The sequence below is a fragment of the Mugil cephalus genome, chromosome 20 (genome assembly GCF_022458985.1).
Source record: "Mugil cephalus isolate CIBA_MC_2020 chromosome 20, CIBA_Mcephalus_1.1, whole genome shotgun sequence".
Taxonomy (NCBI): Eukaryota; Metazoa; Chordata; class Actinopteri; order Mugiliformes; family Mugilidae; genus Mugil; species Mugil cephalus.
The window spans coordinates 21,804,032-21,817,424 of record NC_061789.1 but is presented as its reverse complement, the minus strand read 5'-3'; the positions used below and the strand labels follow the sequence as shown (position 1 = coordinate 21,817,424).

At 38.6% G+C, this 13,393-nt stretch overlaps 1 protein-coding gene across 2 annotated transcripts; it reads left to right on the top strand.

Annotated features, from left to right (window-relative positions):
• Positions 1-2,894: 2,894 nt before the first annotated feature.
• Positions 2,895-11,053, top strand: LOC124997248 (soluble calcium-activated nucleotidase 1-like). 2 transcript variants are annotated; one of them, XM_047570818.1, is made up of 4 exons: positions 2,895-3,052; positions 8,921-9,571; positions 9,678-9,872; positions 9,961-11,053. In XM_047570818.1, the coding sequence occupies exons 1-4, from the start codon at positions 3,013-3,015 to the stop codon at positions 10,329-10,331; spliced, it is 1,257 nt and encodes a 418-aa protein (XP_047426774.1). In that variant the 5' UTR covers positions 2,895-3,012; the 3' UTR covers positions 10,332-11,053. The 2 variants fall into 2 exon arrangements, with proteins under 2 accessions (XP_047426774.1, XP_047426773.1); XM_047570817.1 differs by having other exon boundaries at positions 9,669-9,872.
• Positions 11,054-13,393: the final 2,340 nt, after the last annotated feature.

The window sequence follows — 13,393 nt, the reverse complement described above, 5'->3', positions numbered from 1 at the left end:
AACATACTGCTAAACGCCCGTGGTGTCATAATTGACATAAGGTTTCTATATTTCCGACGGCACCTAAAGGCAGCGTTTGACAATAACTGTTACACTCACAGAGCCCAGAAACTGCTCGACGTTGTCGTCACCACATACATAGGAAGTGTTTGCCTCTAAAGGAGTAAATGGAATCGGAGAAGGGAAGCGATAAACCGACATCTCATCTACAGCCTGGACCGGGCTGAGAGCTTACAGTTCTGCGGTTAGTGTGAAGCGAAGTGAAACGGTTTCAGTTCGCTTCGAAGCGCAGACATTTTGAAAGGCAGAACGTTTGTGTGAGTCACGATACAAAAAAAAATAAAAATAAAACATTTAGCCCCAAAGTTAGACCAACGTCCCCGCCCTCAGGTGGGGCGAGGTCCGCCTCTTTTCAAAGGTTTTTTTTTTTTTTTTATAGGCTTGGCTTGGCTTGGCTTAGCTCCCTTAGATCATGGAGGACCAATTCTGCCACAATAAAAAATAATTAAATAAAAGAATAAACAATTAAACACCTACATACCATAAATGCTATTTATTTATTTATACATTTATTCATTGATGAAGGCACTTCAGCATGCACAACGAAATGTTTTGCAGAGAACAGATGACGTCGCCGCCATCTTGGACCGGTCTAAACTCAGCCTCCAGCTACAGCTACTGCGGTACTGAAGCAATAAGCTAGAGCACTCTACGGCTTCTCCTGTAAAATCAACGGACCGAACAAAACAGCACACAAGATTGAACATCGATATTGGTTGTATTTAGTCAATTCAGTAGTACTGTCCTGTAATCTGTTCAATCGTGGCTAGCTAATTAGGGGTAACTGTTTAGTACTAGTTATGAAAATTATGCTATGAAAGTTAAATCTATGAAAATTTATAAATCATGTATCTATATCACAGATGTAGATTAGAGCTGACATTATGAATGCCGTTGTAGAAATGAGCCTAGTGTGACTGGTATAACACTGACGAGTATTTTACACAGTGCTGGTTCAGAGTAAATATGCTATATATATGAATCTGCTATCTGATACAGGTGCATCCAGGATCACTTGGAGCTTCTGTTGAATTCAATCAGAGCATCATGTAGGATTCATGCTTTTCTAATTACAATGAATTCTAAAAATATATTTCATAATTTTTTTATGTACTGTATGTTTTGTATGTGTTTTCCATACAAAGGAGATAGAACAGTAATCAATCTGCACACCAGTTCCAGTCCATCAGACAAGGTAGTGGTACAGGATGACACTGTGTCCCTGCACGTAATTATATATATTATATATATTAATTATATATGGCATATATCTGTAGATATTTCTTTATTTATTTATTTAGTTTTCTCCAGGTACTCTGGTTTCCTCCCATCTTCAAAGTGTGAGTGTGAATGGTTGTTTGTCTCTGTGTTAGCCCTGCAATAGACTGGTGCCCTGTCCAGGGTGTACCTTGCCTCTCGCCCCATGACAGCTGGGACAGGCTCCAGCAACTTTAGTGTTGATAAGTGGTAGTAGAGGAGGGGATGAGATGAGATTTATTTATTAGAAGAGGTCCTCCATATTTAAAGAGCTGTCTCTTATGTCTCACAAACGACTCCCAAATGGCTCTTCATTTGGTTTCACAAGAGCCTTCTATTTTATCCTAAATTGTATGGTTTGTGTGTTGGTAAGCAATTTTTATATTTACTGTTTTCATATTTTATGCATTTTTTATTACAAAAATACAGTTACTATTACCACAGCAACCAAAAACAAGTCAAATAAATAAAGGCCAAAGTTTTAACATTATGCCACTTAAAATAAAAGTCTTTAATACAGAATGGCATTCGGAAATACCAGATGCCTTAGCTTGGATGCCCAGTTTTAACTCATTTCTGTACCTTTTCTAGCTGTGCTTGCCTTTAAATCTGATTTCTCTGTCACTCTGTGTGTACCTGACCTGTCCGACTACCTTGCTGTTTTTTTTTTTATACAATGGTATGATCGTAGACTGCCCTTGCATCTGATTGGCCGCATTAAAATAAAGTCCCGGACTTGCCTGCATGGATTCTCAGCAGAGCTGAGCAGGAGCAGCTGAACCTTCAGTTCTCCAAGATGTTGGTCGGTTCTTTTCATTTGCTACAAAGAATCATGTCTTAGAGCCGGCTAGTTCACGAACAAAACATCACTACTCACTCCTCATCTAGTCTGATCTGCCAGGCTACAAAATAGTTACTTTCCTCATCAGAATACACTTAACTTGCAGACAGTTGATAATGCATCAAACTACTGAGTTGTGCTCTGATTGTGTGCAAGGCTGTGTGTGGTGAGGCCCTAAGGCAAGATGAAGTCAGGGATGGCTTTAAAATTGGTGAGGCTTAACACAACATAACACAGAGAATAACCAGACCAGAGTGTGTGTTTTGGCTGATGCAAGGAATGGGATTCATGTAGTGAACTGATATCAAAGCTTATTGTAATGTAACAATTTCTGATGTCTTCTAATTATTTACTTTTGTTGTCATATCACCCATGTCCCTCATATCATCTTGCTGATTAATTTCTCATGCTCTTAACACCTTTTTTAAACTAAAATCCAGAAAGAGTTGATCAGTTATTAACAAATGTTGGCTTATTGCAAGTCAAAGTTCTATGCTTCAGGAACTCCAGGTTCAGCTCACTGTGTAACTGCTCTGTTGTTGTAAACTGTCACTTATTTACAGTATTCAGAATACCGATTGCATCACATGAATGCCTTGTAGAATATGTGTAAAATTATTTGGATGGTAGTAAGTGTTTTTCTAACCCATCTTACCTGTTTAATGGTAACTTAATGAGTTACGTTTGTCTCCTGTTGAATTTGCCCTTTGGACTGGATCGTAATCCTCCAAGTGTATGTAAAGTTCACTAGCTTTGCAACAACCCCCAGTAACGGTTGTAGTGCAAAGACACCATGAGCAGGCAGAGAGTTTAAAGCTTAGGCCTGATTGTATAGCTCTAGCAAAATCAGTTTAATGACAGAGGTTCAGTATTTTGACAGGAGGAGACGAAGGGGTAAGTCATATCTGCCTTTTTTCATAGAAAGTAACATACAGTTTCATATCAATTTATCAGTCATCCGTTATCAGTGCATTACATCGCAGAGACTTCAGAGTGTAAGTCATGATGTTGCTACCATAATGGACTGCTGAGCAGCTCATGGCTCTCTTATGAAAGCATGTTTAAGCCGCTGATTTTCTTTGAGAAAAGGTGGAGCTAAACATGGGGCTAAGTTGGCATGCTGAGGCCGTGTTAAATATGCTGCTGTTACTTGATTGACAGACTCTTTCAGTGTGCCTCCTTGTTATTGTGTATGTTAACAGACTGGTGTTTAGCTGTGGTGGTATTGAGCATAAATAATGGTAAAATCAATGAAATGTAGGTAAATTACGTTTGATGATGTTTGAATAAAAAACAAAACAAACAAACAAAAAAAACTCCATCACAGCTCTCCATTAGCAGATTTTCATTTTATTTTTTACAAAAAGGTTGACGAGTCATTCTCTCAGTGACAGCCTCAGATTGTTTCTTAGGGTGCCGATCCCTCTTCAGTGTACTGTATGAAGGGAGAGACAAGAGAAATAGGGGATATAGATATTTCAGGCTTATTATACAAATGAATTATTGATCTTGTTAACACGTCAGAGATGTAACGATATGAAAATTTCAAATCACGGTTATTGTGACCAAAATTATCACGGTTATCGATATTATCATGGTATTGTTAGATGTGTTCAAAATGTTCAAAAAGTACTGAACACACACACTGAAATCTTTTAACTACGTTTTATTTTAAAAAAAGAATACTTTTCTTTACATTCACTGCTCAAGACTAGATCTAGTCTCACATATTAAGAGGGGGAGCGCAGGTGCCTTCAGCCATGTTTTCGCAGGACAGACAGTGCAAACTGCGCATGCGCGCCCGCAGGATCGCGTGCCGTTCAGGTGCTGCTGCTTCTCCAGGAAATGAGCAGTATCAACGTGAGTTTTTCGGTAATCAGTTGTATAATTAAAATGTGAAACGGTAGTACTAACTGTCGGGAATTTTACCGCGGTTTATCGTCGTTAATCGTTACATTTCTACAATTAACGTTTATTAAAAATGATCAACTGAAATTGACTGATTTAAGTTATGATTTAAGTTTATTAACTAATCAATTCAATTCAATTTTATTTATATAGCGTCAATAACAATACAAATTGTCTCATTGTCAACATCAAATTTAGAAGAAAACATTTGGAGTCAGGGGTGAAGGAGCAGAGGAGTGAGTAATCATTAGTGACGTGTCTCTTTTATTGATCACATCATTTACACATGCACGGACAGCTGCTGAATAAAGAAAATGCCGACTCCAAATAATTTTGGCGCACCCTGTAGGTGACACGGAAAACTATTTGAAACTGTTGCCAGGGAAATATGGTAAGATTGTTATTCATTTTTACATTAACAACACCCAGTTAAGTCAGAGGAAATTAATCTGTGATCCCTGTGTAACTTGCTTAAACAACAATGACTAGTTTAACCTCATGTCATCATTCCACAACTGAGTGTCAAAGCTTGGGTCCTGCTAATGGCGCTTTTAGGGTAGGCCTTTTGTGGGACCGAAACGCTGTGACCTAGACATGTAAACACTAACACTAGTGGACGATATGGGCAATAACTTTTGCCATTTCAACACTAGTGGACGATATGGGCAATAACTTTTGCCATTTCCTTGATAACAATAAAAATCATGATAAAAATATTGTAATTCCCATCCATGTCTTTGACTCAATCTGTCTCTACATTCTGTCTTGAGAGCTCAAGATCATACCATTTATAGTCAAATAAGCTGCTTAACTCCAGGTGTATGGAGTTTATGTAGTTTTATGTATGTAAAACTATAAACAACAAAAATGCATTCCCTTCGGCGCTATCTTTCCATTTTTATTTATTTATTTTTTTAATCTTTAATTTACCATGAGGTGACCAGATTTCTGGAATGAAATGTGGGGACATTTATAACGGAAGACAGAAAAGAATTCAATTTTATCAGGATGAAATGAAGAAATAGGAAGAATTACGGTTTCATTTATTTTGACATACCTGTTCACATTCAACCATATCTAAACTGCTATGTCTGTAATGTCAATAGCAGCACAACTGGCTACTGTAATAAATGCTGTTGCAGTCTATGTGCAACATTCATAAGCGCTAAAATTGGCTTTTCAAATATCTTTTTTTTGCAAACCTTGCATATGGGATGAGTTTGATATTTGAGCCAGTTCCATATTATTGATGAGGCACCTTGTTTAGCCTTTAGCCTTAGGTGAGCTATGGCAGCAAGCAGCAGGATGTCGAGTACACGCCTAATCATCAACTTATAAAAATGTGCCGGAAATGTGATAAACAACATTGATAAACAACATTTATCACATAAACAACGTTTATCACATTTATAAGATGACAAATTCTTATCATGGGGACTGTTTTTGGTGGTATATCGTGTACGATAAGTTCACCCATTCACACCATTCCTACCTGTGTGAGCCATTTGTAATTGTCCACTCGTCAGTCCGACTCGCTCTGTAACAATGTCACCCAAATGCTAGTCTGTTGTTTTTGCCATCGGGTTAATTTTTGTTTGTGTTCTGCTTCACTTTCAACAGTGGCGAGTGAAACTGAAAAACATTTTGTCGAATATAAGTCATACAAATGTTTCTCCGAACCTCCTCAGTTATCCACTCTCTGTTTTGCCACATGCGCAGTTACATTTCTGGGGAGGTGCACGTCAGTTATGGCGCTAGGGTCTGCCTAGGGGTCTGCGCTGTCGAAATTGCTTCTACAGATACATCCTCTTTCAGAGGCTTTGTCTGCGCCCAGATTTTACTTTTTTTTTCTTTCTAAATAACAATAAAAGATAGGTGACATATCATAATATGAGATGTGTATATGTGTATTGTCTACATGTCTCTTGGCAGCATCTTGGTGAATATGTATTTTAAATGAATCAATCTCCCTGGTAACAATAATTGTCAGATTCCTTAAAATGTAATCCAGGGAGGAGTGGCAGCATTCTTCAGCTCTGATTTATGAATTACTCCCAAACTTAAAATTATATATAGATCAACTTAACTCCCTCCCAGATACCCAAACCTGAAAAAGTCTTCTCATAACACCCAGTACTTTTTTTCTACAGATTACTGGAACTGCTCAAAATATGACTGGCCTCCAGTGTCAGAACAGTGAGTCCTGGCATATATGCTATTAGGTACAGCAGTCCACTCCCGTATTCTCTTATCATAAGAACAAGATACACAATCACTGCAAAGTAAGCCAGATCACTTAGGCTTGCTCTGAGTCAGGCTGATACATATAATACATGCATGTGTAACCCAAACTAGAAAAACTAGACACAGTCATTCAAAGCTCTCAGTGCTCAGGTTTTTCATGGTGGAAAATGTATTCCACTGTAGATCAAGATATGCAGTTAAGTGCAATCCAAATAAGTTAATTTACATAGAATGTGTAAATACATTGCAATTTTATGTCCAGTTCACATTTTTTATCAAAATGAATGTAAAATTAACCAGATATCTGCAAGAAACTTAAGAGAGAGGAGCTTCTGTCTTTTGAACCTTAAAACAACAAGACAGCAGGGTCACTATTTGGACAGCATGTTCAATTCAATTCAGTTCAATTCAGTTTTATTTATATAGCGCCAATAACAATACAAATTGTCTCAAGACGCTTTACAAAAACCGGCCTGCAACCTCCAGAGCAAACCTGAGGGTGACAGTGGCAAGGAAAAACTCCCTTTTAACAGGAAGAAACCTTGAGCAGAATCCAGCTCATATGGAGGGACCCATCTGCTGAAGGCCAGCCGGGTAGAAACAGATGATAGAGAGAAAAGAAGAGCAGGAGAAACAAGATAAACAAACTTCTGTCATATATACTGTTACGACCCTCTAACCATAGGTCGTCTTAAAGAAGGCCCAACATAATTAAAGATTTGGGGTTTTAACAACACAAGTCATAACAGATAAACCAAAGCTGGTGAGCTGGCCAAAAAAGAACAAAAAGAAGAGGAGACACCCAGACCAGCCCCCAAAGGGACGTAGGACCTGGGCTCTCCTCTCTAACATAAAATACACATAACCAGTGATGGGAGTAATGGCGTTAAAATACATGGCGTTACTAACGGTGTTACTATTTTCAGTAACGGGGTAATCTTACTAATAACTGTTTCCATCTTTATAATGCAGTCGTTACTGAAAATTAAATGGGGCGCGTTACTTGGTTCTCAGCCACGGGAGCCTCGAAGCTGTTTTTGGCGAGGAGAGGAGGGAGGGGCGAGACAACCACATAGGTGATGATGATTGGCTAAGGTGGAGTAGGCTTTCACGATAAGCCAATCACAGACAGTGCTCAGTTTATACACAAATCACACCCAACTAGCAGAGGAAAGCGGCAACAGTGCTGAATGTAGAATGCCTGATAGACTGTATCATTATAGAAGCTTCAGCTCGAAAACAAGTCTTGATCTACTCCCATAAAGTCTGACCTCTGAAGGGCAGAGATTGTTGTTCTTTTTTTTTCAATCAAACAAATCAAATTTGTTGTTACACGGTCGTTAATGGAAGAGCATAGTTGAATGGCGACTGTGCGACTGTGTTTATATACAGCTTGTATATCGATCTCCCACTTTAACGATCATGGCAGCGCTCTGCATCCGGGGAAAGGGGAGATTTGGTGGCAGATATCGGGCTCTGTACAGGACACAATGATTTATTCTAACAACAGCAGCCTTTTGAAAGAGTGGGGGGTTGACAGGTCCAATCTTCAGGTTACCAACAATTGTATCTTTATCTGCAATGTATGCAATGACGTATGAGGGAGGAAAAAACAGGCTGTTTTGCCTGTGTGAAAGCAGTATGTCTATCGGTTGGGGTCTGAGGTGCAATAAATATTCAAAGATCTGTGTAAGTATGTGTCTATGCAATTCTACTCTATGCAACTGCCTTGTGAAACTGGCTGAAGTGTAACGCAGGAAGAGTAACGCAGTAGTTACTTTCCCGGTAACTAGTTACTTTTATAGTGGAGTACTTCAGTTACTAACTCAGTTACCTTTTGGTAGAAGTAACTAGTAACTATAACTAAGTACTTTTTAAAAGTAACGTGCCCAACACTGCACATAACTAACCTAACGAAATAAAGCCACGAAAAAAAAAGACTACCAGACTCACCCAACTAAGATATTACAAAGTTAAAATATACCATCTTGTCAGGATTAACTGTTCAGGAACCTACTGGGTCCAGACGCGACAATGTGTCAGCCAGAACATTATCCCTGCCACAGATGTGTCTGACTTCAACATTGAAGGCCTGTAACCGCAAACTCCAACTCATCAAACGTCTATTCTTATTGCGCATCCTATGCAAAAACACAAGTGGATTACGATCCTTATAGAGAAGCACTAGAGCGCTCTAGATAGATAGATGGATAGATCTATCTATCTATCTATCTATCTATCTATCTATCTATCTATCTATCTATCTATCTATCTATCTATCTATCGAAAAATTAAAGAAATGGGCAGCAAACTAATAAAGCTTGATCATAGCATAGAAAAAGACAAACACTAAGTCTCTCTTCAGTCTCTGTTGGTGGACAAATGAGGACTGAAACAAGTGAACAATGTCCCAAATAGACAACCAAGAGCACGGCCCAAGCTACTATTAAAGGTTAGGAGATAAAATAGAAAATGCTCACAGATCACTGCAGATTAGTATCCCTTTTTATGTACAGTGTTTGTATGTAAAAGAGATCAAAACAGTAGGCCACTGTAGATAAAACGAGCCTTTTTAACAGCGGACTTTGCTTACCGTCTGTGTTTCTGTAGGTCACTCCAGGCCTCTGTCCTCGATGCCTCGTATCCCAGGTTCATCTCACCCGGAGCAGGACAACTCTATGGACGAAGGAGGCCTCCCCATATTGGCCTCCATGGCCAGTACCACTGACACTCGTTTCTGGCTGAAGTGGAGGCCCATTGACGCAGTCATTGTCTCCCTTGTCTCGATCTTTCTGCTCTTCATGCTCTTGAGCTCAGGTTTGCACCATTGCTCTGGCAGCGCACACTGCTGGAGTGAAAGTCGGAGCAATACCCAGTCTTATTCCCGTTACAACACTACCTACCCTCTCAGTCCTCCTGAACACACACCAGAGGGTACTCGCTATCGCATTGGGGTCATCGCAGACCTGGACACAAACTCTCGTATTGACAATAAGCTGACATGGTTCAGCTACATGCGGCGGGGACACCTACTATTGTCCAGAAGTGGTGACAAGGTGGCAGTTGAATGGGATGCTGACAAAGTATTGCTAGAAAGCCACCTGTCAGAGAAAGGGAGGGGTATGGAGTTGTCTGAGCTGGTGGTGTTCAACGGGAAGCTGTACAGTGTCGATGACAGAACAGGTGTAGTCTACCATATAGATGAGGACAAGGCTGTGCCTTGGGTCATCTTACCTGATGGTGACGGCTGTGTTGCCAAAGGTTGGTATTACCCTGACCTTTAACATTCAAAACGTTTACTTGTAACTGAGCATTTTCCAAATGATTGAATTCTCCCTTTATTGGATTTTCTTGTGAGGGTTTAAAGCTGAGTGGCTGGCAGTGAAGGATGAACAACTGTATATTGGTAGTCTGGGGAAAGAGTGGACCACCACTGAAGGCGAGTTTGTCAATAACAACCCAGAATGGGTGAAGGTAGTGGGCTTCAAAGGAGATGTACAACATAAGAACTGGATTTCCAATTACAAATCTCTTAAGTCTGCTGCAGGGATAGAACCACCAGGTGAGGATGTTGACACAGTCTTGCTACTGGATGCTTCTTTTCTTTCTCTATGCTTTACTCTTTACCGTATTCCCTTAAATCTCCACAGGTTATTTTATCCATGAGTCAGCAGCGTGGAGCAACACTCTGCAGCGCTGGTTTTTCCTCCCTCGCCGTGCAAGCAAGGAGTGCTATGAGGAAGTAGCAGATGAGCATCGTGGTACAAACCTTGTCCTTAGCTGCTCGCCAGATTTCAAAGACATTATAATAAGTCGAGTGGGTCCACTTAACCCTACTCATGGTTTTTCCTCCTTCAAGTTTGTCCCCCAGACAAATGATCAAATCATTCTCGCCCTCAAGTCAGAGGAAGATGATGGAAAGATAGCCACATACATCATGGCATTTACTTTGGATGGACAGATCCTTTTACCTGAAAGCAAGATTGGGGATGTGAAATATGAAGGCCTGGAGTTCATATAGAGGGCTCAGAGAGAGGTAGAGACTCGCTTAAAATATTCTTAATGGTCAATCTGGAAAATCTCAAACATTAATTTATTATATTATATTATATTATATTATATTATATTATATTATATTATATTATATTATATTATATATTTAAAATAATGATATGTTATGTCATTCATATAGATAATCAATTAAAACACAATATATACGCCTAATCTAATTTAAAGTATTAATATATACTTATATATACTATAATAATATATTGAAAAAGTTAAATAAATGAATGAATGAAGTAAGCTGCTTTTTTCAGCTTCATTGTTAGTATACAGTAATAGAGTGTTGTCAAGGTCCTTTCTCTGCCTTTTTTTCCCTCTCTCTCACTGTGTCTCATTGCAAGTTTGTAATTAATTACAAGTTAACTGGAGTCATTGAACTCTATTCAAAGCCCTTTTTAGAACCAAATGTTCATTGAAGAGGGGAATTAAAAAGGTATGGGAAAATGTGTTAATGAAATTGGGTTATTAAGTCTTTGGGTTAGTTGCTGCTGTTTCTGGTGCATCTGCTTCTCTTGCCACCAATGGGTAACTAATTGCCCATTTTTATTTGTCCTTTTTTATTTGTTTTTATTTGTAAGTTCTTTTTAGATGTTCATTGCAAGTGAATCAACACGTGGTTGGTCTGTACTTGAACTTCCATCACTACCTGTCATTCTAATAAAAGAGAAATAGTCAGTATGCAGTGTTGTAGATTGTGCTGACCCAAGTGACGTTGCTGTACTAACTGTCAACCAGCTATCATGCCACTTAGATAGATCATTATTACTACGAGAATGCAAATGGGGAAAAAAACTTGAAGGTATGTAGTTCACAGAGGATTATTTTGATCATTACACAGCTATATTGAATACCTGATTAAGATTCATCTCTCATTCCATGATCAGGTATTTCTCTATAGCAGACCACAGCTACATACGACAAATGCTATGGACGTTCTGGAGGACCACATTGGCAAACTGTGGTGTGTCATCATCCTTGGGTCAACTAACACCAAATTATCCACCAGAAAACATCATGAAAAATGTTTTTGACTTTATTTTGGAGTGCTTTTGATTCATTGTTTATGACTGGACTCTCAACAGTAAAGAAAATATAAGTATGACATCAAACAAGAATGAAGATATCAATGAAGATATATTGGATTAAGCAAATCGTTTTCATGTCTGTGCATAAACATTGATGACAGATCTTCAAAGATACCAGTCAGGACATTGATGCCATCACTGTACACTGTTCTATGCTCAGCAGTGTGTGGAGCTACCCTGGAAACTATGGAGTGGTCTGCTAGAGTAGCAGTATCTCAATGACAGACAAAAAGTGACTGAACAGACTGATAAAGAAGGCTGGCTCTGTTCTGGGCTGCTCTCTAGAGCCTGTGGAGGTGGTGGGTCATTGCTGATGGAAAAGCAGTCCCACCCCCTCCATGATGCTGTAACAGCACTAAGAAGAAGCTTCAGGAATCCACCACTATGTAAAGGAGCATTACTAGAGGTCGTTCCTGCTGCTGTGGGGCTCTATAGCCAAGCCTGTTTCCAGTAACTAACTACTACTACTATTAACTACTGTTGTATTAAATTTGCTCTTTATGTATTTTTAATGCTAACTTCTCCTTCTCTTCACCTTTCCCAATTGTGGGATAACTTAAAGGATGGTCTTATATTACCCTCTTTTTTTTGCAACAAGCATACATTGGGCATCGCTAATTTCAAATGATTCAATTCTGAAGAACAGTCCAGACCTTAACAGTAATTTGCTGCCATCTAGTGGAAACAACAATAATTCCAATACATTTGCAATTTATCAAAAAAGGATTATGGAGAACCAATTCTATCACAATAAAGAATAACTAAATAAATACATAAATACATACCTACAGATATATGCCATACATAATTAAATAAATAACTACCTAAATATATGCCAGAAATAATTAATTAAATAAATAAATAATACTGTGACTGGTATAACACTGACACTGAAAGGCAGTTTTTCCTGCCACCGTCGCCTTCAGGCTGCTCTTGAGGTTTCAGGACAGATTTTGTAAAGTGTCTTGAGACAGTCTGTACTGTTATTGATGCGATATAAACTGACTAGAGTATTTTATACAGGCTGGCACAGACAGAATGACTGCATCCATCTCTAATTAGTAAATTATTTCTCATGTCACATACCCTCAACTTAACTTGGTTCACACACACACACACACACACACACACACACACACACACACACACACACACACACACACACACACACATATATACATATATACATATATGCTATATGATACAGGTGCTGCCAGGATCACTTGGAGCTTCAGTTGAATTCAATCAGAGCCTCAGGTAGGATTTGTGTTTTCTAATTACAATGAATTCTAATAATATATTTCATATTTTTTTATGTGCTGTCCCTACAAAGAGAATGGAACAATAATCCATCTGCACACCAGTTCCCAGTTATATATTGTATATTGGTGTGAATAACTTAATGTTACAGATGTATTTACATATTTCAAATATTTTTGTGTTATATACAGTATATATATGTTATAGTGATTACACTATCTGTGTTTATATGGACCATGCTGGTTTGAAATTAAGTTGTAATTAAGAAAAAGAGCTGAATAGTACTGTTTCTTTGTATGTGTGTGTGTTATGTGATACACAAAAACACAAATATTATGTATCTGTACACAGACTCAAAATTGTCCAATAAACTCAAAATATTCTATTACTCTAGGCTAAGCATACTGTCTGCATGCAAAGTATGAAAGTACTTGTTCTCAACACAACTAATCAACCTGTATGATAGTCATATATCAGACATTGCCAGCAAAGAAAAGGGCAGGAAAATCGTTTGAGAATCCTGTGAGTTCTGGTCACATTAATTCCTGTTAAACAGGTGAGTAAATGGAGCTGATGACCGGTCCAAGATGGCGGCCACACAGCTCGTCTGCTCCATAGACATATACACATGTATAGCCTACGTATATATGTCTATGGTCAGCTCCTACAGGTG